The 26,098-nt window shown below is 52.7% G+C and overlaps 1 protein-coding gene across 2 annotated transcripts; it reads right to left on the reverse strand.

Annotated features, from left to right (window-relative positions):
- Positions 1-603: 603 nt before the first annotated feature.
- Positions 604-24,322, reverse strand: ASIC1 (acid sensing ion channel subunit 1). Of its 2 annotated transcripts, XM_039882073.1 has the most exons (12): positions 24,266-24,322; positions 23,040-23,417; positions 22,187-22,382; positions 6,310-6,460; positions 5,555-5,682; positions 5,113-5,263; positions 4,717-4,773; positions 4,115-4,268; positions 3,607-3,698; positions 3,030-3,109; positions 2,834-2,938; positions 604-2,675 (listed from the first exon to the last, which is right to left on the reverse strand). In XM_039882073.1, the coding sequence occupies exons 2-12, from the start codon at positions 23,399-23,401 to the stop codon at positions 2,571-2,573; spliced, it is 1,581 nt and encodes a 526-aa protein (XP_039738007.1). In that variant the 5' UTR covers positions 23,402-23,417; positions 24,266-24,322; the 3' UTR covers positions 604-2,570. The 2 variants fall into 2 exon arrangements, with proteins under 2 accessions (XP_039738007.1, XP_039738008.1); XM_039882074.1 differs by lacking the exons at positions 22,187-22,382; positions 23,040-23,417; positions 24,266-24,322 and adding an exon at positions 9,032-9,743 and having other exon boundaries at positions 5,113-5,266.
- Between the last annotated feature and the right edge of the window lie 1,776 nt (positions 24,323-26,098).

Below are 26,098 nucleotides of genomic sequence, written 5' to 3' on the forward strand. Positions count from 1 at the left end.
TCCAAAGCTTTTTGATTGTTTTTCGTTTCCATTTCTTACTGCTGTAAGCCCGGGGGATTGCAGGAGAATGCACTGTTTATTCCATTTTACAAACGGGAAAGCTGAACTCAGAGAGTAAATGACTTGGCAAGTTAGCAGTAAAGCCAAAGCCTAGAATCCAGATCTTCTAGCTCGTAGCCTGGGGCTCATCCCACAGATTAAGTGCCTCAATAACCATCTCACACTAAAACTTCAACTCAACTTTGTCCCTGACTTTCAACCTAACCTTCCAGATTTTAAGTTTATTTTGAATTTTGACCCTGTCCCGTCTCCAAGGAATCCTTTGTGTTAGGACTTCTCTTTGGGATCTTTGTTGCCTTTGGCTCCTCCCTCTTTCTCGGTCCAGTGGTTCAAGCCATTACTGGCGTGATAGCCACCCTGTTCCATCCCAGGCGGATGGAGGTCTCTCTGCTCTAGCCTCCTTCTTCCTACCCTGATTGTTTGGCCCCAAGCCAAGCTCGACTCCAGGCACTTAATGGGAAGGCCTAAATTCTATACAAATAAGAGAATAACGACACTGAAGAGGAGATGGTTGAAACCCATTTTATTAGACCAGAGGCATGCGTCACCCATAGCCCTGCCTGCTGTTCTCCATCTGGTGCACACCCCTTGGCCTGGCTTCTGCTTCCTTCTGGAGAGGTCTGCTTTCTAAGGAACTCCCGAGAGCTAAGAGTTCCCAGAGATCCTATAGCCTCACTTTCCAGATCCAGGCTAATGCACAGGTTATCTGCTACAGGTCCCGTTCTAGGGTTAGAGACCAAAAGACAGCTGGGCAGAGAAGGCCTGGGAAGGGGCAGGGCTCCGGCCTAGAAGGAGAGGGTATGGCAGGCCCTCTACCTCACTCATTTCTCTTTAAGGTAGGAAGGGAGGGAAGAAACAGCAGAGCTTTCAACTTTTCCTCTAGGTCTCTTTCCTCCCATTATCAAACCGTAGCTCACCAGAAAATAAGTGATGGGCTTGCGTACCAGGCGAGGAAAGGAGGCTGGGCACCCAGAGAGAGGGAAAGGCCACCGACTGAGAACCTCGGCTTCTGCCTGTCAGCACCCTGCAGGAGTCACTGATCCACAGCTTTCTCTGTCTCTGATGCCTTTGGCTTATTGTACAGAGCAGATCTCCATCCCTTGGGTGAGGGCCCTCTCTGTAGCAATCCCTTACTTGGGGAGGCCACAGTCAGCCAGACAAAGGGCTTTGGGGTGGGTCGAGCAGGGGAGGGGATATTAAGGCTGCAGGGAGGGCAGAGGGTGCCCAGGATGGGAGGAGAGGGTGAGGCCAGAAAGAGGCAGAGCTTGTGATTCACAGCTTCCTTTATGTCGCCACCGAGACAGTGCGAAGGTTACAATGCGCGTGTCGTCTCCTTGTGCTTCTCAGAGGGATGTGTGTACACAGTACAGACACCAGGGGAGAGAGTCCAATTCTTTATACAGGCGAAGGCATTCAGAGACCAGGGAGGGAGCAGAAACACAGGAAGGGGAACTTGGGGTAGGAGGATGGTTCTTAGAGACAAGAGGGGATGCGGTAGAGACAGACAGAGTTAGGGGAAAGTATATACAGAGATATAGCAATATAGAGTCTGTATCGTATAGAAATAGAAAATGCAGATGAGGTTGTTGAGAGAAGCAAATGAAGTTGGGGAAGAGGACTTGAGACAGTTCCATAAGAAAATTTATGGATGTGGCCCTCTGCATGGGCCTCTGGGAGAGGGACCAGTGAGGTCAGGCACCAGTGCCCCTCTCCCTGAGCTGGAAGCCAACCAGCTGGATCTTTTATGGGATGGTAAAGGAGGGTTGCCTCTTGGGATTTCTCTCCAGCAGCTCCGGGAGGGGGGTGAACCTGTAGATATCAGGATGTGGCCTACAGCACCAGGGCCACATCTTGTTGCCATCTCCATTTCTTCAGGGGATCCCCACCCCCACGCCTCCCTAGTGACTTCACATGGTATATGTGTGTGGTGGTGGTGGGGTACTAGGGTCTTAGTTCCTGCCTGGAGACTTGGGGTTGGGTGGGGTGGTCACTGGGCTGAGAGGGTCTCTTAAGGCTGAGGAAGGCCTCACCACCACCACTATCCCTCCCCTTCAAGGTACATCCTCTGGTTTGGGGCCAAATTCCAGACCTGGAGGATCTCCTCACCCCCTACTAAGAGAGGGCTTAGGTGACTGGTGGCAACAGAATGTAGGTGGACATTCAGATAACAGACAGCCGGATAGATAGAATTCAGGCTGGGAGCTGGGGGAGGCAGCATGGAGCAGAGAGGGGCAGCCTGAGGTCATTTGCCCAGTTCTCTCTTTTTAGTTTTTTTGTTTGTTTTTGATTAGTTTTGTTAAAAATAAAAAGAATGGGATAGAGATAGGGAGAGGATTCTACGGTCAAGACTCCTTCCTCACCACAGACAAGAGGAAAGGACTGCCCAGGAGAGGGGCACTGCCTTGGGAGGCGGGAGTAGGACCCCAGGGCAGAAGTTAGGGGGCAATTGGGGGCCCCCTTGCTCTCCTAGCCCTCCCCATCTAGGCCTTTGGTACAGTGGCCTGCAGGGCTTAGCAGGTAAAGTCCTCAAAAGTGCCTCGGGCCGGATGGTGAGGTAGGATGTTGGCAGCATACGTCATCCCGGCAGGATGGCCCCGGAGGCTCTCACACGGGTTCTGGGGGAACGGCACAGGACAGGAACCCGTTATCGAAAGGGCCACAGGTGGCTCTGGGGCGTGGGGGAGGCAAAGGAGAAAAGGTGGCAATGGGGGGTGATCTTGGGGAGGTGGGGGGAGGGGCGGGGCCGGAGGGCACCCCTCTCTCTCTCCCTCACGTGTCTTTTGACGTCATCCAGGCTGAGGGCCACACCCTTGTCTGCGCTGCTCCTTTTGGCGTCCTTCTGGCACTTTCCTCTTCTGCACAGCTTGTGCTTAATGACCTGAGACACGGTGAGGTGGCGGGTGGGTATGATGGCAGCTTGGAACCCAGCCCCTTCCGAGGCCCCGCCCTGGAGCCCCGCCCCTGCTTACCTCATAGGCGTAGTCAAAGAGCTCCAGCACCGTAAGGATGCTAGCCCCGATGAACAGCCCCATCTGGCCCCCAATGTCACCTGCAGGTGGGCACAGGGAGGTCACTGGGGTCGGGACATCATGGGAGCCGCAGAGCCCACTGGGACAGGGGCAGGCAAGTCATAATTGCAAAAGGATCAACAGCCTTCGTACAGAAGAAGCGCAAAGCAATTCTGATGGGTTTTTTATTTTCTCTTTTTCTGCATTTTTCCTGCTTTTCTAAAATAAATAGGTATTATCCAGTTAAAAATAATTGTTTTTAACGTAGCACAACACTCTTATTCTCTGGGAAAATTTTTAAAGTCATACGAAATAGTCGAGCATTCCTGCCCACAGGCATATCTCTTCCACTTTGCCCTAAGAGAAGGTCAGTCCCCTCCCCCCAGCACATACCAAAACAAAAGAGTTTAGGGAAAGGCCCCTGGGGATGTCTGGGGGAGAAGAGCTCACGGGACAGAGGTGAGCAGCCTGCTTTGGGTGGTACAGTGCACACCATGCCCATGACATGGGAAGGGGACAGGTGCCATCAGCAGCTCACCCAGGAGACCTGCAATCTCATAAGCCTTCTTCTGCTCAATGGTCTCATAGTTGAGGACTTCAAAGAAAATGTCCAGTACCAGGATGTTCTCCCTGCAAAGGGGTTGGGGGAGAAGATCTAGGTTCAAGTCACATCTCTGTCCCTTACTAGCTAGGTGACCTTAGTAAATTATCCTCTCTGGATCTCAGTCTCCATATCCATCAAATGAGATGCTGATGGGGATACCTGCCTTTTAGGGTTGTTGTGAGGATTAAATGTGATGGTGTATATGAAAAGATGCTCTGCACACTGGCAAATGTGCGGTGATCCCACTTAAGCAAGGAGGATGAAGATAGGGGATGAGGTGAGGAGGAAAGAGAGGCACTTCCCCTGCTTGCTCTGCCTTGATCTTTCTTCCACGCCCACCCCAGATTCAACTTCCTCCTGTTTCATGGCCTCCATCAAAGCCCACTCATATCCTTCTCAGTCCCAGCCCAAGGGACCCACCCTGCCCAGTCAGAGCCCTTACCCTATGTACTGCTCAGACTTGTTGAATTTCTTGGCCAGGTACTTGGCTGATGCTTTGCTGGGGATCTTCACCATGGACAGCTCCTTGCCATAGCGGGTCAGATTGCAGGGCATTTCACACACACAGTACTCCTGGTCTTTCTCCACCAGGAAGTCTGCGCCCAGCCAGGTGAGAGGCGCTAGTTGAGTGGTGCCCTTCTGCCAGGCCTTTCCCAACACACACATCCTGGCTTTGCCCAAAGGAAGCCTGGGTCCCCTTCCCTTTTTCTCACCAGTCCTTCACCTCAGTCCTGTGCCCACCCTACGCTGATCCTCATCCAGCCTCCCCATGGATATTTCCTAACCCTATATCTCATTCCCTCAGAGCCCTTGGGGGTCAACCAGCTGAGGTGCTGATAAGAGGAGGTAACCCCTCTCCATTTTTCACAGGGGCCTCTAGAAGTGCTATTCCCAGCCTTGCTAAAGTCAGACACAGGAAAGTTCAAGTGAAGCCTGATCCAGGACTTACTTGAAGCTTCTGGGAGCTTGGTCTGAAACCTCTATGCATGTGGCTGGCAGTCCCTCCTTCCCTCCCCCGAGAATGCCCCAAGATGGGGTGCTCACCCAGAGCAGGATCTGCACACTCCTTGTACTGCTCTGGAGTGCAGTATGGGGCATCTCCTACGAAGGAGAAAAGATAGTGATGCAGGATGGAGATTAAAGGGCTCTTGTGATGAGCTGGGAGAGAATAGGAGGGTAGGACTAGCCAGCCCCAGTCTGTCCTGGAGGCACAGTCCATTCCTCTCGGACCCTTCCCACCCATACCTATGGGTACAGGCAGGAATAGAGGTCAGAGACACAAGAGCTACATGGGTATGGAATGGGGCTAGAACTGGGGAAACAAGAAGCCAGCTGGTCTTACTTCTATACTGGCAGGAGGTTGATAAGCATGGGGAGCTGATGAGAAGCAATGCAGGCTGAGCGGCCCCAGGACTGTGTTTTGGAGCTTTGGGGCCTCACCTGGCATGTGCACCATGCGGCAATTACAGTTTTCCACTAGGTAGCGGGTCTCACAGTCAATGCGGCAGGCAGTAATGCTGTAGGAGTCGAAGAAATCCGAGTCCATGGTAACAGCTTTGCAGGTGCCCCAGGGTGGAGGCAGGTAGATGAGCTGCTGGGAGAGCCAGGGAGCTGGGGGGTGTGGGGACTTCTCCCAGAGTCACCTTGATGGATTTCTCTGACAAGATGCAGAACTCAGGAGTCTTGCCCCTCCTCCCTCTGCAGCCTCTGAGGGTCTCAGAGCTTAGAGAGCATTCTCGTTCATTAGATCATTGATGCTTCTGACTAGTCAGATTGCTACCCAGGCCCTCACTCACCTGTCCCTCCCGTTAGTGATTGCCCACCGTTCCATCTTAACCCTTCAACACCCCACCCCGGGACCATCCTCCTGTGGCCCTCTCACCCGCTGCTCCTGGCAGGCCACAAAGGTCTGGAACCCTGGGGCCACACCAAAGCCCAGCTGGTCGATGAAGGGAGGTTCATCCTGACTGTGGATCTGCACTTTGATGCCTGCTTCGAAGGACGTCTCATCTATGGGAATGAGGGGGGTGTGTTGAGAGGACTCCCTAACCTCCAGAGCTGGGGACATCCTGCCTCTCCTGAGAATAAGCACAGCATACACTAGTACTGGGGGTGTGTGGCTTAGTCTCTGGGGCCCCAGCCCATTCCCAGCTTCCTTCTGAGTTCACCAGCCTCATGCTGCCCCGATGACTCCTGCATCCTACACACTTCTTTTCTTACATGGCTTCAGCTATGCATCTTGATGTTTCAAATTCTTTCTCACTATCTCAGATACTCTCCATTCCTTCCCCCCTCCCTTCTTCTCCCTTCTTCCCCATCTCTCTCTGCCTCAAGGCCCTTGAGACCAGACAGACAGCAAGCAGCCCAAGAAGAGAGGGAGTTATTTATAGAGTGAGTGGCGGCCACTGACAGAAAGGGATGGCTGGTTACCTTGGAGAGTAACTGAGCCAAGAAGGGGGAGCCAGAGAAATGTGAGTGTGGCAGTCAGGTAGAGTGGGAGATGGAGATGGCAAAATGCTGGGAGGAAAGGAGGAGAGCCCGAGCCCTGCCTCAGGTCCTACAGTGGAACCCAGAAGTCTCCTGGCAGAGGTTGAGGCCCAGAGACATGGAGAGGGGGCTCTGAGAGAGGTGACATACCAGTCTCCCCCCATACGGGCAGGTACTCGTCCTGCTGGATGTCTAGCATGATCTCCAGCCCATTGCCCGTCCCACCCTTCATGGTCTTCAGCCGTGGACGCCCATCTCGGCCCGAGTTGAACGTGTAGCACTTTCCATACCGTGTAAAGACCTGGTAGGGGCAGAGTGAAGAGCCTGAGAGTCCTGCCAGCACCCCCTACACACCAAGGGCTGTCTCAAATCGCCCCCCAGTTACTGAAATTGTAACATCTTTCAGGATTGATTCCTCCTGTGCATCCCATTCTCCATTTGTCTTCCTTCCAAACCATTCTCTGCCCTTCTTTGCCTTGCTGTGTGTACTGGAAAGCTGATCCTTGCATTGCCTGTGCTCCTTGGCCACCTGGACAGACTTCTGGTTGGGTTTGGCCAATGAGAGGGATCAGTAAAGAATCAGAAGGCAAAAGGTGAGAGCGATTAGGGCACTTCTCCTTCCCCACCCTGTACACCTCTGAGAGTGTTCTGGCAGTGGCTTAGATCTTCTATGACTACAAATCCTGCCAGGAGGGCTCCTTGCATAGCCCTCCTTCTGCTCCTTCGGCTGTGTGTGACAATTTCCCACTACTGCTAGGTGCCTCAGGCTCCCTTATTGGTTTCCTGCACTCTGCCCACAGCTCTGTAAACTGTCTCTTTGTTAAATTCTTTTCAATTAAACTGAGTGGCAATTCTTTTCCTGCTGGGACCCTGACATCTACACCTCCATCACCAGGATCTCATCACTGCCATACTCCTGGATTTCACCCCAGGCATCTGAAATCTTGCTCTCCCCAAGATCCCCCTCCAAATCAAGTTAAGCTTTTGTGTTTCCTCCAGCCATTACCCATATGTCCATCATTGTCCCATTATCATCAGAACCTGAAAGGAGACTTAGCTGTCATGCCAAGGACCGTGCTCACTCGAGCACCAGCACTTCTTTTGTCAGCTCTTGGTACTAAGCACCTAGGGCATGGCATGTTCGGCTGGTACTAAGCACCTAGGGCATGGCATGTGTAGGACTGTCGAGGCCTCAGAAGAGATCTCCACCCTGGGGTACTCTCCCCACTCCATGCCCCAGAGCAGCTCTTATTGCCACAGAGAGAAGAGTAAACCAGTTCTTTATGGCCCTTTCTCCACAGCTTCCCTGAATGCCTCCGGGTTCCCACAAATAGGGTATATTTTACTACTGCTGGATGGCAATAAAGTCCACAGAGCAAATCATAAGGTGAGTACAGACACAGCTGAGAGAGAGAGACAGAGTGTCAGACCAGCTGCAGCAGCAGGGGGATTGGAGATTATTAGGAAATAGAGTCCTTCCCTCTTCTCCCCTCCTAGAACAGCCGTTTCCTCTCTACTCCAAAAAAGAAAACATGGTCTCCCCATTTTGTGGGCGAGGCCCAGAGAAGAGGTGAAGAGAAAACTCCAACGGCTCCTAATCTCGCAGCTCCACTACCAGGTTTTGTGGCATTCAGCCACAGGCTTCAGGCTGGACACACAGCCCTGCCTGCCCTCCATCTGGGGATGTGAGGGATTTTAGGTGGCTGGGGCAGGCCAGGAGCTTCAGCCTTGCCCTGACTTAGAGGACTGTGCTGCTGGCTAGTGGACTGCTGCTGCCACCTTGTGGTTCTGGATGAGAAGTATCTGCTTTACCATTAGATCCAGAAGAAGCCAGGTTGAGCCCTTCCTTGTCTGGTGTTCCTATTATCTCCCAGCCTGTCTGAGGCCCAGTGGCCAAAACCGCCAGGTCTTAAGTAGTCCGTGATGCACTGATATGATGCTATTTGCCTGCTCCTACACTAGGGAAGAGGTGGAGGACTGAGGGATAGGTGTGTGGGGAGGGAAGGCCTGGCATCTGGCTCCTGGAAGGGGCAGGAGAGGAGTCAGACCAGACAGAATTGGAAGCTGAACTGAGAAGAGGGTGGGGTGCCTCTTGGTCCCTCAGCAGAAAGGTCTTAAACTTCAGAGTGGGAAGGAGGTCACTATTTTAGTGAGGACTTCCCCTAGAAAGAGAGTCCTGGCCACTTAGGACTGGGGGTGGAGGAAGAGGAGGGATTTAGAGGACACCTGTTATTCTCCCTCATACAGACAGACAGACAGACAGACAGACAGACAGACACACACACACAGAGAGAGTAGGAGAAGCACAGGAATATTACATGAGGATGCCATAAAGTCCCTGCTGTGGAAGCTGCTGACCAGGTGGGGTGGAGATGGGGGGCTGACCCCACCCCTCCACCTCCCTTCCACCCTTCTCCTGCACCTCCAGAGACCGGGTGGCACCTGCCCCAGCTCCAGACCAGGGATGATAGTTGAAATTATTAAGGTCGGGTATTGGCACCCACCATCAGATCAGAGGTTGACCTCAGTAATGGAGTGAGGTCCAGGGCCCTACTGGATCACAGGGAGGTTTGGACACACTGAAGGATATTCAGGGAGATACCAGGGGCACCTGAGCAGCAACTAATTACCAACTAGACCAGGCGTATTTCGAGATTCTATCAGAAAAAGCCGTACTGGCTCAGACCTGGGAATAGCAGCCCAGCTCCAGACCCTGGGGCTCCCAGGTGAGCCCTGGCTTCTCTGAGGCATGTCACTGAGGGTGAGTTGGGGGAGAGGCAGGACCCACCAGCCCCAGCCCAGGAAGTGACGGTCAGGGTGAGCCATGGCAGACACTCTTGGGGTGCCGAGCCAGGCATGGGCCCCCACTCACCACTGAGAAGTTGTGAGGACCGCAGGGCCCCCCGCGGTAGGAACAGTAGAGCAGCATGTCCTCCAGCCGGTGGCAGGAGCGATTGTAGAAACGGTGCAGGTTAAAGGGCTCTCCAGAGAAGGCCTCAGGCCCTGGGGGGGCGAGGGGCACCCCTGGGTCATCACTTTCGTCCAGCCCCAGCATGGGGGCCAGGTAGAGCAAGTCGGGGTAGCTGAGCTGGGACAGCCGCACAGCATTGGTGTTGCAGAGGGTGACCGCTGGGAAGGCCAGCTCTGTGGTGGCCACCTCATCTAGCAGAGTCACATGTGGGTAGCTGAGGTAATAGGCAACGCGGTCTCCTACCTGGCACAGGAAGGCACCCAGTGCCAGGACAAAGGCCACTGCCCACAGGGCCTGCCTCAGCCCTGGACCCCCCTCCACGAAGACGTGGCTGGCGCCATGGAGAGTGCAGCTGTTGGCAAAGGCCACCAAGTCCATGGGCAAATCTCCCTCTCTGACCTCCTTCCTCGCTGCCTCCTTTTCCTTTTCTTCTTCCTCCTCTTCTGATTCTGAGTTGTCTCGCTGCTGCCGCTGATGGGGACCCCAAACATCTCCCAAGGGCCCGGGGGCCTCCTTTCCAGAGGAGAATGACACAGAACAGAAGATCTGGATGGGCATCTTCTTCAGGGGCTGCCTGATACCGGGGGATTGGCAGGAGAAGGGGAAGGAGATGTGATCTCAAGCAGGGTACGGCAGGGCTAGCCACCCAGCCCTTCTGCCAGGTCTCCGCCACTGGGCTGGCCGTGTCCTTCCTCACAGGGCCTCTGTGGCAGTGTGGCCGAGGTAGGGCGGGGCGTGGAGAGGAGGACCAGCCTGCCCTGCTAGGGAGGGCGGGTGTCTGGGCTGATAAATAATTGATGGCAGTGAGAAAGAGAAGTTGATGGAGAGGAGGGGTGCCAGAGCCTCTTTCCTCTCACCAGCTCCAGCAGGACAGAGAGGGTTGAAGACAGAGTGGAAACTCTGGGAAAGCCTAGGGGCTTCTGGTTTCCATCTCTCCAGATGAGATGGGACCTAGCAGAGTCCTTTGCCCCTCCTGCCAAGAGGACTTCACCCAGCAACAGTCCCTGCTCCTCCCCCACCACGCACGCACATTCAAGCTCCCTCTCATCCTCTAATCTGTTCCTCAGCATGTCCCTAAGTCTTCCCACCCAGATTCAGGGTCCTCTCTCCTATTCTCACCTGTTTCAGTCATTCCTCTGAGATATCTGAGCCCCCACACTCTCTTGGCACTCTCTCAGACCTCTAATTCCTCTCTAATTCCCTCTGGCTCATAATGCCCCCAATTATTTCATTGACCTCTAATTCTCCCAATATACCCTTAACTCCAGCTCCCCTCTATCCTTTGATTCTGTTTCTTTTCAATCTCCGTCCTGACCCCAATTTACTTTCAGTTACTCCCGGAACCCTTAATTTCCCCGCAATCACTCCCTTGACTTCCAATTTCCCTCCAGTCAGTTCTTGACCCCATTTTTCTTCCCCTCACTCCCCTGACCTGTCTCTACTTCAAGTCAGCACCCTCCCCATGCTGAGCAGCACTTAGGTCACTATCCCCTCCTCCACTCCCTTCTGTGGCTTGGGGGGCAGCCCAGGTTCCATTAGCACAGGTCTCTCACTGACCACAGACTCATTTATGGCCCGTTCCGGGCACCAGGGTAAAGGACCCCATCTCTTGCAGCTGAAAAGCTTCCCGGCAGATCACCACTCCCCCACCCAGCTTGCCACCCCCTCCCCACCATTGGTCCAGGAGAGGAATTCTAGGAATTCTCTTCTGGTAAGTAAAAGACACTGAGATCAGAGCAGAATCAGGATCTTGGGTCAAGTGGAGAGAATTGAGAATAAACCTGGATGCCCCCAAAACCGTCAGCCTCACAGATGCCCCATCCCCTCAGACTCCGGGGCTCCCCTTTTCCCCAATTTATCATTCCCTGCCCCTAGGCCCCTAGCCCCTCTGTGGGTTCTGATTACTCAGGGCCACTGGTTGAGGAACTTGAGCCACCAGCCAAGTCTCCAGGGCCTAGAAGGTGACCTGAGGGGAGGAGAGGAAGAGAGGGAGGGAGGAAGGTGAAACACCTTAACCCTTCCTCTGCAGAGCCAGAGTAGAGGTGGCGGGGAGTCAGAAAGTCTACTTGGGCTTTTCCCATCCCATAGCCCCAGGCTTCATTCTGAACCCTCATTCTCCCCCACTCCCTCTCTGCTCCCACACTTTTTTCCTTCTCCATTTGCATGCAGAGACCCTGGAGTTTGCTGGGGATGGAAGGCAGGTTCTAGCAGAATTGACTGATATGGGACCTTTGGCCTTAGCTATGCTGCCAGGGACACCAAGACCCCAGAGAAGAGCAGCCTTTGAAATCTGGCCCCTCTGCATCCTTAGGCCATCGTCCTCAGACTGGCCTCCTCCTCTTTTGCCTAAACAGTAGCCTTTAGACTGGTTTCCCCAATGCCACCCCCTTCACCTTCCCTGCAGTTTCTACCTACCTTCAGCCCATGCTATGTAATTCTGACCATTCTCCTGCTTAAAGACCTCCTCTCACTCTCCAGTGTCTCTCGGTAAAATTCAAGGCCTGTCCCACAGACCTTTACAATTTACCCTCCAGCCTCACCTCCCCTTCACTCCAGTCCACTGTCCAGCCACCATAACCTTCTCACATTCTGCAGACACGCTAGGTTTATCCACAGTTTCATGCCTTCCCTGGACCCCATCTGGAGAATTTCTACTTATTTTTCAAGACTCCAATCACACATTACCTCCTCCAAGAAGCCTTCCCTGACTCCACAGGACACAGTTAGTGCCCACCCAGGGAACAGACTAAAGGGTCCAGTTCCGCTTAAGGCCCTTCAGGCATGAGTAGTGACCAGTAGTTGCTTGAGGACAGAGACCGTGAGAATAACAGAGTAGGACCCAGGGACCATGTGGAGAAACAAGAACTGAGAAAGACCAGGAACACCCATGGCAACAGAGATAAATCACTGTGGAGATGAGGGGAGAGAGACCTTCACCTCCAGCTGCTGTCCTCAGGTTTCTCCTGTATGAATTCATGAGTTCCTTTTCTGTTCCCTATCCCCTGTGCACTTTCATCCTGCCTACCAGACTTCAGCTGTTGGAGGGCTTTGCACATTCTCAAGATGTGTTTCAGAGGCGAGTTCCAGACTTGGGCTGGGGGTGGGGCCTGCCTAGGTTGAGGCTTGGGCTGAGGAAGCCGCAGCTGCCCATGCATTCCATACCCACTAGAGGGCATTGTCCCCCTCCTACAGACTTCCTGGCAGGGGAAGTAGATTGGACTTGCAGAGGGAAGACCCACACTGCACACCTACAGGTCACTACACACAGACACACAGCCTTCCTGGGAGGGCGACAATCATACACAAATACAAAACACACCATGGCTGAACTTCCTCCTCCATCTTCTAACATTCTGTCCTACCTCAGCTCGTTCCAGTAGACAAATCCAAATTTTTACAGTAATGGAGAGGTGAAGAAAGTATCAGGCAACACGCACAGACCCCCAGCATACACAGAGGGCCCCAGGAGAAATGCCCAAGCAGACACACATGCAGAACAGCACTCAGTTCTGAATGCTTTGTTCAAAGAAGTGACTCTTCTCCATGTGACTCCCTACCCAGGATCTCTCCTAAGCTGTGTGTGGTCACTCAGTAGTTTCTGTCTTTTTCTACATCGCTTCCTGAACTTCAACCATCTCTTACATCTGTGGAATGTTTCATGCCTTTCAAATGATATCTCATGGGATCCTTATACAACCCACTGAAATAAGCAGGTTCGAGTAACTTTGCCCCTATTTGACAAATGAAGAAACTGAGGCACAGTGATCTCTTCAAGTCTCATGGAGAGCAAGTAGTAGGCTTGAGACTAGAATAAGACCATCCTTCTCCAAATCCCTTTTTTCTTTCTTCTTTCATTTACTCATCATATATTGATTTAGTGTGTTATGTGCTGAGGACACATGGAGAACAGATGAAGGACCAAGATCCTGCCCTGGTGGAGCTTACTGTCTAATGGGGGAGACAGACATCAGTTTTTAAAAACTGCAAAAATGAATATTTAATTACAAACTCTGATAAGTGTTATGGAAAAAAAATGATATGGTTTTATGGGAGTGAATGATAGGGAATCTGACCCAGACTGGGGTATCGAGGAAGGTATCTCTGAGAAAGTGATGTTTGAATTGAAATCTAAAGAATGAGGAGGAATAATTAGGTAAAAATCTGCATGTGTATGCATGTATGTGTGTGTAGGGGGGTGGTATTCCAGAAAACAGAGTCTGTGCAAAGGCCCTGAGAGGAGAGAGCTGAGAGGAGGGGCATGCAGCTGGAGAGCAGGTAAGAACAGGCTGGAAAAGCAGGTAGGACCTGGACCCCTCAGGGCCTTGAAGCCACAGGTAAAGGTTCTGGTCCAAGGACAATAAGAGACTCCTTGTGGAAGGGTTTCAAGCGATCAGAGTGCCGTTTTGAAGGGACCACTCTGGAAAGAGTCAGGGGTTTTTCTGGAAGACCTGTTAGGAAGCCAGTGCAGTGGTTTAGGTGAGTCATAGTATGGTAGGGTGGCTTGGAACAGGGTGATGGAGTGGAGATGTTCAGGAGACAACACTGGCAGATCCTGTTAAAGGAGCTGAAGTAGAGGGAGTGTCGGAGATAATTTCTAGTTTGCAAGTGGGTGAACAGGGGTGGGGGTGGCTCACTAGATCTGGAGCACAAGTAAAGGACTAGTTTGGGAGGTAGGATGATGAATCTGACTTTGCACATACTGATTTTTTGGACCCTTGGAGACATCTAAGTGGAGATGTTAAGTGGGAAATCGGCCACTGGGCTGATTCGAAGAAGAGAGAGCTGGGCTGAGACATACATTTGGCAGTTGTCAGTGTGTAGATGGAAATTGAAGTCACGAGTGAAGATGAGACTGCCCGAGAATAGAATATAAAGTTTAAAAAAAAGATAGAAAAAAAAAAAAAAAGGCCTGGTTTGGCAGTATCCACTAAAGCTAAACAGAATCCTAACCTATGACTTAACCACAGCACCTACTTATATACTCAAGAGAAGTGAGTGCATATGTCAACCGAAAGACATCAACAAGAATGTTCATAGCGGCTTTATTTATAATAGCCCCAAACCAGTAACAACCTAAATGTCTAGCGAGAGTAGAATGGGTAAAGGAATTGTAATATATTTGTATAATGAGATACTACACAGCATTGAAAAAGAATGATTGAACGCATAGCAATGAAAATGAATCTCACAGACATAAGCAAAAAGTGACACAAACGTGAATATACTGTGTGGAGGATACACATACTCTAGGAAGTTCCAGAACAGGTGAAACTTATCTATACTGACAGAAGTCAGAATAATGGTGAACTCTCATGTAGTAGCATTAATTAGGAAAGGGTCGGGAGGAACTTTCTGGGGTGCTGGGAATGTTTTACACTTTTATACCAATGTAAATACATACCAGTGTAATATGTAAAATATTAAATTGTAGGACACACCAATACAAAAAATATACTAATGAAAAATTCATCAAGTTATACCATTAAATCACACTCTCATGATTTAAAGAAGAGGAAGGCTTGAGATTGAGGCTTGAGTAGTGTCAACATTTAATGGCCACGTAGAAGAGAACGAACTGGCAAAGAGACAGAAAAAGGGTGTCTAAACAAAAGAGGAAAATGAAGAGAGTATGGCTGTCAGGAAAGAGAATCGTTCAAAACAGAGGTGATGGTCAATCATTGTGAGTGTTACTGAGAGACCAAGGATAAAAAATGTTTGTGGGATTTGGCAACATGGGGGTCACTAGTAACCTTAGCTAGAACCATTTCGGTGGAGTGCCGGGGACAGGGAAGAAGGCTGCCTGGAATGGATTAGAGAGTGAGTTAGAGATGAAAAAAATGAAGACAGTGGAATATACACATCACTCTTAAGAATTCTGTCTGAAAAGAAGCAGAAAGATTGTGTGGGAGCCGGGGCAGAGAGTGTGGAATTTAGATGTTTGTATTTTGGTTTTCATCTTAACCTAAAGCCTGATACATAGTAAGTGCTCAAAAAATGTCCGCTGTCATTATAGTTTTATATTTTAAGATGGGAGAATCTTAAGCATGTTTCAATGGTAAGATTCCACTGGAGAGGGAAGACTGACTGTAGAGAAGGGAGAGGCAGAATCTTTAGGGTAAAATTTCTATAAAGATAGAAGGAGTTCAGATGGAAATAATAGGTTGAAATTTCAGCCTAGGTAAGATGGATGTTCCCCTCTGGGGTCTGGTTCCCAGAGGAAGGGGGATATCTTGTTTGAGGCTTCTATCTCCTCTGCGAAGAGGGAAGCAAGGTCATCTGTTGAGGGTGGGAAGGGGGTTGGAAGGATGATGATGGCTGTCTGAGAAGAGTGGAGAGGTTTGTAGTAAACATTGGGGAGAGCAAGTTGACCAGGAAAACACAGTGGGGGTGCCAGGAAGCACTGGAGGCCCATTTAAGGATGTTGGTCATGAATGCAATGTGATTCCAACGTGGCCTGTTGTGTGCCTTTCTCTGGTAAAGCCTGGCTGTCCTGAGGAAAGCCAGTGGTGGGTCTATCTAAGGTTGGAACTTGGCCAAATGGTACAGTGAAAAGGCTGAGGAGTCAACAGACTTAGTGTGCTCAATGCGAAGCGGGGATTCCTCCTCCTTTGCACCCTTTCTTTCCCTTCTTGCCTCACCATACACTGCTCCTTTACAGAGCATGAGCAGCTGGGGAGCCTGCAGCACCCTTCTCCACCACGCACCACACTCTCACTCCTAGTCATGCTCAAGGAACCTGGACTTAGAAGATCTGAAGTCAAGGTCTCACTCTGTCATTTACCAGCTGTGTGACCTCAGGCAAGTCACCTAACACCTCTGAGCCTTGGTTTCATCTTTCGAATGAAGATATGCCTCCCAGAAATATGAAAATCGCATGAGCTAAAATAAAGGGAATTTGTAAATTGCAAAGCGTGACTGAAAGACATGATTAATTTTGCTAATATGTGCTCTGCATGCAACCAGAGGTTTGCCCGCACACAAGCTCTCTCCCATAGCCACACAAAGAGAGCTGCGTGCCCTCGTGCACACCCACATATGTCCATTTCACACCCTACTTTACATCCACATTCTTACACTCTCAGACATGCACATGGAGGTGCACATGTGTGCTTGCACACTTGGGGCATCCATGCAGTGAGTGTGTCGTGATGAAGTCTGAGTTGGCTGCTGTCCATGGTCAAGGCCACTGCAGCAGTCTCTCCCCTAGGGATGTTCTCGGCCTGGCACGATGATGTGACACACCAATTAGAAACACAAATACATACACACTAAGCTATGCAGCTCAACATCCCAGATCCCCAAGACTGTCAGCCATATCCAAGGTGTGCAAATGAGAGGGGCGAGAAAGAGTTTTCTTTCCAAGAACTCAGAGAAGCTCAGAAAAATCACACCTTGCCCCCTCTCTCACTTGGGAATAGCCTTGCAGAGCATGAAGTGGTAGAGTTTCTGTCTTCACAGTTTCTTAAGGGAACTTTCCCTCCCTCGAGGTGAATACACAGCAGTTTCATGCTCATTTTGAAATATGTCCATGAGGAAGACGTGTGATCCATGTGTCCAGAACAGTCATTATTTCACATCCATTCCACACATGGGTCAGTGTGGGCTTAACCAGAGTCCCAGAGGCTGAAGGAGGGGCTGCCCCTTGGCAAAGAATAATTTAACAATCCACTTGGAGCTCCCTTTCCTCACAGGAAGTTGGACCTAGGAGCTCAGAAACGGAGCAGACGGAACAACATCCAAAATAGAACCCAGGAGTCCCAACACCTGAACTAGGCACCACTTCTCATTTTTTCAGTCTCCATCCCAGTTTTGCCTCCCAGAATCCTCACGCAAGGGTTCTGACTGGAAAGTTATCAGCCAGAAGGTAGAGGCTCCTGGGATGGCCACCTCAGACATTCAGTGAGGGAAGGCTTGTGCCTAGGTGGCCTGGCCAAAGGTGGGCAATGACTGTTGCTGGAGGCTGGAGATGATTGGGCTAGTCATGAGCTGGGGGAGGATGGGTGGGGAAGACATCACACTTTCTGTAAAGCTGGAGTTTCTGAATAGCTGAGCTGTGCTGGGGGAGATTGGAAGGGCTCCACCTAGATACTGAGAGTCCTCTCATCCCTGGCTAGTTACTGCGTGCTGGGAAGGCTTCTGTTAGCACCAATCGCCCTCCCAGCTCTGAGTCTGCCTCAGAACTGCCCTTAACTCTAAGCTCCCTGAGGGCAGGAACAGGATCTGCCTGTCTACAGCCCGCTCTGGCGCTCAGTGTGGGCCTGGCACTTAGAAGGGGCTGTGTCTGTCACAGGAATAAATCAAGTGGAGCTTGACACATCCTAACCCCAGCTCCTCCTTCCGAATATTCGGCCTCCCACACCCTCCCCCCAAACTGAAATTGTCTTCCACAAATTGAAGCACACTCAGAAGCAACCTCCGCCCACAGCAGAACCGTTCGCGTTCTCCGCAGGCCTCCCCTCTGCTTCCTGGACACACATCAGGTGCAGTACAGCCATACCTTCCAGTTCCCCACAGGCGGGGTCAGGAGAAAGGCCCGAGGCTAGGAGGCGCTCCTCCTCCCCACCCCTCCACTTCCTGCTCTGTCCCCAGAGGCACTAAGTTACTTACATCAATTCCCTATTACTTTAGCCAACAGTCAGGAGATCAATTAACTTAGAGTAGCCTCTTAGCTGACAGCAGTCTGGGTGAGGGGTGGAGTCAGAAGTGGGAGGGAGGAGATGAGAGAGGAAACTAAGTTACCCAAAGGAGTGTGTGTGTGTGTGTGTGTGTGTGTGTGTGTGTGTGTGTGTAGAGGGGGAGAGACCCCAACCTAAGGTCTCCTGGATTCCTGCAACTGGCTCTACTCCAGTCTCCTCCCTCTAGCCTCAGGCTTTTCTCAGGGAGGAAGGGAGAGAAGAAAAGGATAAAGCTAAAAGAGGTCTCCAGGAACCCCGAGGACGGGAGCGCCCCTCCTCCGAAGCTAACCCCTCCACTCCAGGCTCTCCTATCCCTCTGCAATCTGTGCATGCTCCGTCAGCGCCCCCAGTGCTCCCGCGCACCACACTCAAAGACTACTGGGCCTCTGGGTGCGGTTGCCGCGACCCTCTTGCCTCTCCGCTTGGCAATGCGAGCAGCCTTGCTCCTCCACGGCCCCTCCACTCCCTACCGAGCTGGAGAGAATAGACCCAGATAGTAAGGCTGGGCCCTCTCCAGGGAATCCCGTTCTGAGCTGCTCTAGGATGGGGTGTGTGGGTGTGAGGGGAGTCAGTGAAGGGGCAGAGCCAGCCCCAGTGATAAGGAAGCCCTCTGCCATTCCCAGCTCTGCTTGCTTCAAGATGACCTCTCCCTCCCCCTCTGCGTCCCAGAATCACCCACCTATACCCACTTCTTATATCAGCATCTCATCCCTCTAGATGCTCCAGAAGATTCCTGTCCTCCAGAACCTCGGGGGAATTTCTGTGTCCACCCCCCTCATTCTACCTCCCCTCTGGAGAATTCCTGCCCCCATTCCAGGGCCCTGGGGGACTCCTGTGGGCCCCTCAGGGAATCCTGTCCCCTATTCCTTGTCCCCCAATTCTACCCCCTCCTGAAGGAGAATACTATACATCCATTCCCAGGATTTCCAGTCTCTGCCTTCTCCTTCCTTCTCTTTCAAGGTCCAGAAATGAATTCCTGCTTCTTTCTCCCCCAGGCAGAGGCTCTGGGTCCCAGCTGGAGCAGGGGGTGGCCTAGGGCAGACTGGGCAACCATCTGCCAGCCCCCTCCCCTCAGCGCTGTTCAGCATTCCAGCCACATTGGCGCTCCCACTGCCAGGGACAGATAAGGTGCAGCTGGAGGCTGGCACCAGCTGCGACTGCTCATTCCCTCCAACCCCCACCCAGACAGCTGCACCCCCCGGCCCCCTCCATGGAACCCCTGCCCTGCCTTGGCCTGACTGGCCTTGAGGTTGGGTGGGAGAGTGGAGCCTCAGACCCTGTTGCCCTGGCAACCAAGCACCCCACCAGGAAGGGAAAGATGTGGCCAGGGCAGAGGGGGCCTTGTGGGTAGGTCTCTAGTTGCTCTTTGGTAGCTCAGGAGAGAGCTCCTGAGGCCTACCCAACCGTGCTGCTGTGCGGATGTTTGCCCTATTGCCCTCTGCCTCTTCACTCCCAAAGAGTCTCCAACTAGTTCCTCCCAAATTTAGCTCAAGTTCCCCCTATTCGTCCCCACTGTCCCGAGCTGACTCAGCCACAGTTGGGGGATGTACCTGTCAAACACTGTGACCACCAGTCCATTCCTTGAGGTTGTGCTGGACTCAGAAGCACATCTGGGGAAATGCTTGTCACGGCAGACTCTCACCCAGGGAGCTGGGGTCTTTGACAGACTAGAGTATGCCATTCCTATGCCCCCTGATCTGCCCTCCAGGAGCACACACGCCCTCACATACACTCACACATACACACTCAGATCCTCACACACACTCTCACACACCCTCACATATACCCTTACATACAACTTCTTAAAGGTTGGATAAGGATTGCCCTCGGAAACCCGCAGAAGAATTCACATGTGCTGTGCACACTACATTTTGCAAACTTTGAGACAGGGTTTGGAATCCCAGTTAAGAAACTCTTCTCTTGAGGTGGTAGAAGGTGTCAAGATGGTCTCCTTCAAGCTCTGACCAGAAAGACAGATGTTTTCTGTCAGTGCACATCTGTCTAAGGGCTCGATACATATCTTTTGGTCTAGCAGAGAGTGGCAAGGATGGAGACGCTTATGTTAACTATGAGACCAAGGAGAGGAGAGAGAAGGTGGAGCATCAGGCAAGAAGTGTCTGTACCCTTTAGGACCAGGGAGCTGGAGGGGCATGCCAGCATCCTTCTTTCTACTTAGGGAGATGTGAGTCATGGACTCACAACCAAACTCCCATCCGTGTAGGAACATCCCCATGGGCAGAAGTGATAGAGTTCCTGACATGGAATGGGTCTGGCAGTGAGGTCAATCAGAGAGGCTGAGAGGTTTGGGTCTAGCCAGATTCAGGGTCAGGTGTTTGACACAGGTTCAGAAACAGCAAAAATCTGGTCTTTCCTGACAACCCAGAACCAAGAGGTACCTGTGTTAGGCCTACAGGCTCCTAACCTGTGTCTCTCTCCCACCAGCAAGAGGAAGATCTTGGATTGCTCCAGAACTTTCTGAACCAATCATTTTCCATCTAACTACTTAGAATTGTCCCCTCAAACAACATGGTCCAATCATATTCCAGTATCTCCATTTTCATGAACCAAACATGTCTTAGCATCACCACTTAGAATCTTTCCGGACGTGAGAGACAAATGGAGTAACTGAGCACTTTCTATGGACTAACTGTACCCCCATTTTATACTTCAGCAGCCTCCCGGGTTAAGCCGAGCAATCCCCTTCCTCCTCCAGCACTACAAACCGTCCAAGCTAATGGGTATTCTGTCTTTCTTGGTGGTCCCTTCCGCTTGTGTGTTGGGTATGTTGGGGAGGAGGAGGACGCTGACTTTCACTTTACCTTCACCTACAGTTCTACTACTCTTGGGAGCATAGCTGGTGAGCCTGGGAACCTTTCATCTCAGGCTCTGGAGAATACAGCGCTTTATTATTTTGAGGAGAGAAAAGAGGAAAGAAAGTGGTTCTTGCATCACACCAAGTTCCTCATCACCTTGGCTCAGGCCATGAAACTGGTCCACAGAGCAGGGCTTAAAAAGACTGGGAAGTCTAGTGGGAAAAAACAAGCATGACCATGGCTCCTGCCTTTCTACACAAAAGAATGCAGTTCATGCTCCCATAATGCTAGGAGGAAGAAAGCAAGTGGGGGTGGGGGGAGGGAGAAAATGAGCAGGGAAAAAGGAGGGGATCTGAAAGTGGATAATTGGGGACAGGCATGGAGAGTAAGGGGGTCTTAGAGGAGACCGAGTTTTCAAAGAGCAAGGGCCAAAACTGGAAGTGGACATGATAACTCCAGGGTCAGCAGTATTAATGAAAAGAGCACACTGCATTGGGACTTAATAAGACATGTGTTCTAATCCTGAATCTGTCACTAACCAGCTACGTGAGCTTAGGACAACTCATTCTACTTCCGTGTCTCAGTTTGTACATTGGCGAAAATAGAGATGATATGGCGATTTATCCAGGGCATTGAAGGAGCACCTAGAAATCATTCTGAAGAGTTACAAGCATTGTCCTCACATTTGGTGTTATTTTTCATATATGGCTCCAGGTCCTCTGGTCCCTTTCCAGCCTCTGTCTGATTCTAACCCCTCAGGAACCTGTATAACTTGCCCAAGATCACCTGGCACATGAGATGCCAGTCAGTTCCCCTAACCCTCTCTGGGGTGCTGGCTTTGAGATAGCCCCGTCTATGGGGGATGGTGTGTCTGTGGGGCATTTCCATTTTAAGAAGCAAAGGGAGCCTCCAGTTCAGTCATGGCCGTGTACCTCAAATCTTCTCTTCTCCCTCAGACCCTGGCTTGGTGGCTCTTGCTGGCAAGCAGGTAACCTAACTGAACAATGTACATGTATGGGGGTGGCACACTGAGAATTAGCTGTCTGGCTATTTAAGAGAAAGCTTCCCTTACTTCTCCTGTTTCATGATGCTTCTCAAACTTTAATTCAAATCACCTAGAGATCTTGTTAAAAATGCAGATTCTGATTCAATAGGTGGAGTGGTGAAGTTTGCATTTCTTTCAAGCTCCCAGGGTGATGGTCCTTGGACCTCATTCGAATAACAAGGCTGCCACTTCCCACCACTCCCCCTCCCCCCCCAACACCTGTGGCCCAGAAGGTAAGCTTGATGTTGTCAGGCCATGCTGCTGTGTGTGTGTGTGTGTGTGTGTGTTGTGCGCTGTGGACTCTCTTTCTTGCCATCATGGACACAAAGCTGAAGCTCCAGCCCTCACACAGAGCAAATGCACCCCAATACTGAACAAAGTCCCCTCTTGCCAGAATTCAGCCCAGGGACATACAGCTTCCTCTCCCAGAGTAGTGAGAAGGATGAGAGGGCTGCCTGCACCTAGTTTCCTCCTCCTTTGGGGCCCGGGCTGACTGACGCCCCACACCAGGGGACTCACTCACCACCTTGAAGTCTTCTGCGCTGCAGACCTCCCCCCGGAATTGGCAGGAGAGCAGCATGTCTCTAATGTCGTGCCCCGCGCGGTCGTAGAACTCGCGCATGTTGAAGGGCTTGGGCTTGAAACTGCGGAAGTTGGCCTTGTCCTGCAGGATCTCCAGCTGCTTTTCATCTGCCATCTGTGTATCGGGTATCTCATACCTGGAGCCCAGAGGCGAGCATTGCATGGATCAGCATGACCTTCCGTTCCTGCCTCCATTTGACCTCCAGTGCCCCATACCCAACCTCGAGGGGATGGGGGGAGGACAGCATCCAGCCTTGGGGATCAGGCCTGGCCATAGGCATGGAAGAGGATCAGGGCATGTCCAGAGGACCTGCCCCATGGGATCTGAGAAGACAGAAGGACCTGCAGCATCTCAGCACATGAGTAAGAGTGGGCTGGTAGAGAGATCAAAGCAGGAGCTATGGCTTTTATACTATAGTCTCTACCCTTTAAAGATGGTCTGCCCCCATTCCCCAAGTGATAAGAAGATCAAGACATAGTGGCAGGAGGGTGAGCAACGGTCACTTCAGATAGGGTGTGACAGTCACTCCAGAGAGGGTGTGATGTCTCACAGCTCAGGCTGGGTAGGGGCAGAGCTATTTTGGACTGTGCTGGGATCAGAGACTGAGTGCCCTTAATTGAATGCTCAGCAGAACCCCAATTCCTCTGCTGCGCATGGCAAGTTTTGGGGGCTGGAGGGCAGGGTTGTCTGGGCTTTATGAAGTTAGAGAGGCATGCACCCTGATGGGGTCTCTGGGAGCTGGGATGCACACAACTCTAGGAGCCTAGTTGGGGGATGTGTGGGAGCTACCCACCTGTTGTTGAGCAGGGCCAGCAGTTCTCCAGCATGGTACAAGTCATTCTTGGAGACTTGGCTAAAGCGGAACTCATTGAGGTTGCACAGCGTGACGGCGGGGAAGGTGAGCTGGGAGGCAGCCACCTCGTCGAGCTTGGTGACGTGGTGGTAGTTGAAGTAGTACTGCACACGCTCTGTGCACACACACAGCAGCAAAGCCAGTGAGCCCAGGAAACACAGGGCCCAGAGCGCCCGTTTCAGTGACAGCCGCTCGTAGGAGAAGATGTGGGCCAGGCCGTGCAGCGTGGAGCTGCTGGCGAAGGCCTGAATGCTCACCGGCTGGACGCCACCCACCTCCTCCTCCTCAGCCTTCAGTTCCATCCTGGCCAAGGGAATCCTGGGGGACAGGGAGGGAGTGAATCCGTCATTGTCTTGGGATGAGAGTACACTTAGGGTCCCTCCAAATATGACCATCTGGAATTCCCATCTCCAGAGGTCACCGCCTCTGAGGCAGGAGACTTCCCTGGTGTGCCAGTCCAGAGGTAGCTGACCTAGGGACACACTCCCAGAAGAGGGTTCCTACAAATGCAGGGGCTGGCGGGTCAGCTCAGGCCAAGAGAATGCTATCCCAGGGAAGCTTTCTGGGCCAGGGAAGACCCCAGATGGTAGTCATCCGAAGGCAAGAGGGAAGTCCCAATGTTCCCACAGGCAAGCACAGGAGTTCCCTCCAGATATGGGGTCATTCTGGGACAGGAATGTCCACCCCATCCTGGAGACGAAAACGCCCCCAGAATGGATGAACCCGGAGTCGGGAGCTCCTCCTGGTCAAGGGTGTCCCCAGGACCCAGCTTTCGCCATCGTTAGCTAAACCTGGACCAGAAACCCCTCCAGGAAGGTGGGGAGGGGCCCAGCCTGAGTCCTCACCAGCGGACGTCTCTAGTTCTCACTACCCGCAGGCTGTATGTGTGTATGTTTGGGGTGGTGGGTGGAGGGCAGCCTGAGGTGGATGCATTCGGGGGGCGGGGGGGGCGCAGTTACCTAAGACAGCGAGCTGTCCCCGCCCCGGACGCAATACCCCCTCCTCCAGTCCAGCTTCTCGACGCAGCCAGATTCCCTACTCGGCCCCCGCCCCCCTCCCCAGCCACTGAGCCGCCCCGGCAGCTGGGGAAAGCGAGAGCGGAGCAAAGTCCCGGCTTCGGGGCGCTGGGGAGTCCTGCAGCCAAAGGCGGGGGATCGGAGACCCACCTGAGGGGGCTTCGGGAACCCAGCAACCAGCAGCGGGTCCTGGGGCGCGGGGCCGGTAGCGGGCTCAGCGCCGAGCCGCGGAGGGGCGCATGGCCCGGAGCGGGAGCCGGCGGCCGCCGCGGCACGCCGCGCAGAGCCCTGCAGGGAGCGGCCCGCCCGGCCCGGCTCGGCTCGGCTCCGTCCGCCCGCCCGCCCGCCCGCGCGCGCTCGCTCGCTCGCTCGCCTCAGCTAGGTCCGCCCGGGCTCGGCGCGGTGCGCGGTGCGCGGTGCTCTCAGCCCCGGGATCTGCAGGGATCCATCGTCCGGCCGGGAGGCGGCGGGAGGGGAGGCGAGGGGGAGGGGAGTGGGTGCGCGTGCGCGCCTACGAGTGTCTGCGAGGGTGTCTCCGGGCCGGTGTGCACGCCGGGCCCCCGGACCTGGGAGCTGGACCTAGGGCTCCCCTGCTGTCTCGCCTCCTCCTCCCGGCCGGTCTCGGCAGCGCTGCCTCCCTCCGGTCCCGGAGCCGTTTCCCTGCCTGCGAGGCCCTATGCCTTGTGTGTGTGACTGTGTGGTGTGTGTGCGCGCGCGCGGGAGGGAGGGTGTCTGCCCCCAGCGTCCCCCTCCCCGCTCTGTCTCCTTCGGATCGATGCTCCTGCCTCTTGCTGCTGCTTCCTCTGGTGGCACACACACGCGTGCACATACACACACATACGCAAGCTCCGAGTCACACTTGACTGATTCAAGCACTTGCCCGTGTGGCGACACACACACAGACAGACCAGAGTCACACCATCACTCAGCCACACACACCCTCCACAGACATCCACACATCCCAGAGCCCTGGCCCGCAGGACAGGCACCCAGGAGCTTACACATATTCCTTCACCTGTTCTTTTCCCTGCTCTTCATCTACATATGACATGTACACACATGCACATATGTAAACAAACATATGTGCTACGCAAAACCCATCCTGTAGCCTTGGGCTTGCCTGGGGGCAGGCATGTTTGCAGCCCCTCGCTGCTAAATCTCTAAAGAAGGAGAAGAGGAGAAAAGAAAAATAGCCAGAGGTCAAGGGAATTTGGACAGAAGTCAAGAAACAGGGAAAAAGAAGAGAAGGGAGTAGGGTGGGGAGGAGAGAGGGTTAGGTAAGCAGGAGTGGACAGAATGAGGAAAGGATGGAAGGGGTTGCTGTACTCAGGGATGGAGCAGAATTCTAGGGCACTAAGCCCAGACATGGAGGCTGCTCCTGCAGCTCTCACCTCTCTCCTTCTCTCCCTCCCTCCTTTTCTTCAGAGGCCTTGGGGGGCCCTCCCTATCCAATTAACAGAGAAGGAGCAATCAAAGAGAAGTTGTTAATTTGCTGGTGCTCATTAAGGGCTCTTAGTACAGAGAGTGTTGAGGTCTGATGGTGTCAGGTGAGGAGGGGGATGTGGGGGACCAAATTCTATCTCTAGCTACTCCTTCACTCCACTTGTAGTCTGGCACCGCTCTGGGAGAAGGAAGGTAAGAGGTGTATTTTCAGGGCTTTAAGTTAAAAAGAAAGAACCTGTAATGAGAAAGAACTAGCACAGTTGGATGAGTTGTGAGGGTTTGGAGTCAGGGGGCACATGGGAAGTCAGGGAAGGGAGCTGGAGATCCCAAGAAGAAGTGTGGGCTTAGGACTATGGAGGTGAGAGAGTATATCCGTTTACTAGGCACCTGGACATGGCTCTGTCCAAAGGAAGGGGAGCTTCTTGGGTTCTGGCCTTGAGTTGGGGAGCTGTCCAGCAGCACCAACAGGCCCCAGAGGGCGGCCATGTTCCGGATAGCCACTGGGTGGCAGCACTCGCCCAGATTCTTAGAATCAACCTA

Source organism: Pteropus medius, unplaced genomic scaffold (assembly GCF_902729225.1).
Source record: "Pteropus medius unplaced genomic scaffold, Ma_sr-lr_union100, whole genome shotgun sequence".
Classification (NCBI taxonomy): Eukaryota; Metazoa; Chordata; class Mammalia; order Chiroptera; family Pteropodidae; genus Pteropus; species Pteropus medius.

Bases quoted from the DNA above. Each gene is read 5' to 3' on its own strand.
- ASIC1 (XM_039882074.1), bottom strand. From the start codon at position 9,688: ATGCCCATCCAGATCTTCTGTTCTGTGTCATTCTCCTCTGGAAAGGAG. The intron at 4,774-5,112 runs GTGAGGCCCCAA...TCTCCTTCGTAG, and splicing joins CCGCATGGTGCACATGCCAG to GAGATGCCCCATACTGCACT. The intron at 4,269-4,716 runs GTGAGCACCCCA...GGCTGGGCGCAG, and splicing joins GTGTGCAGATCCTGCTCTGG to ACTTCCTGGTGGAGAAAGAC.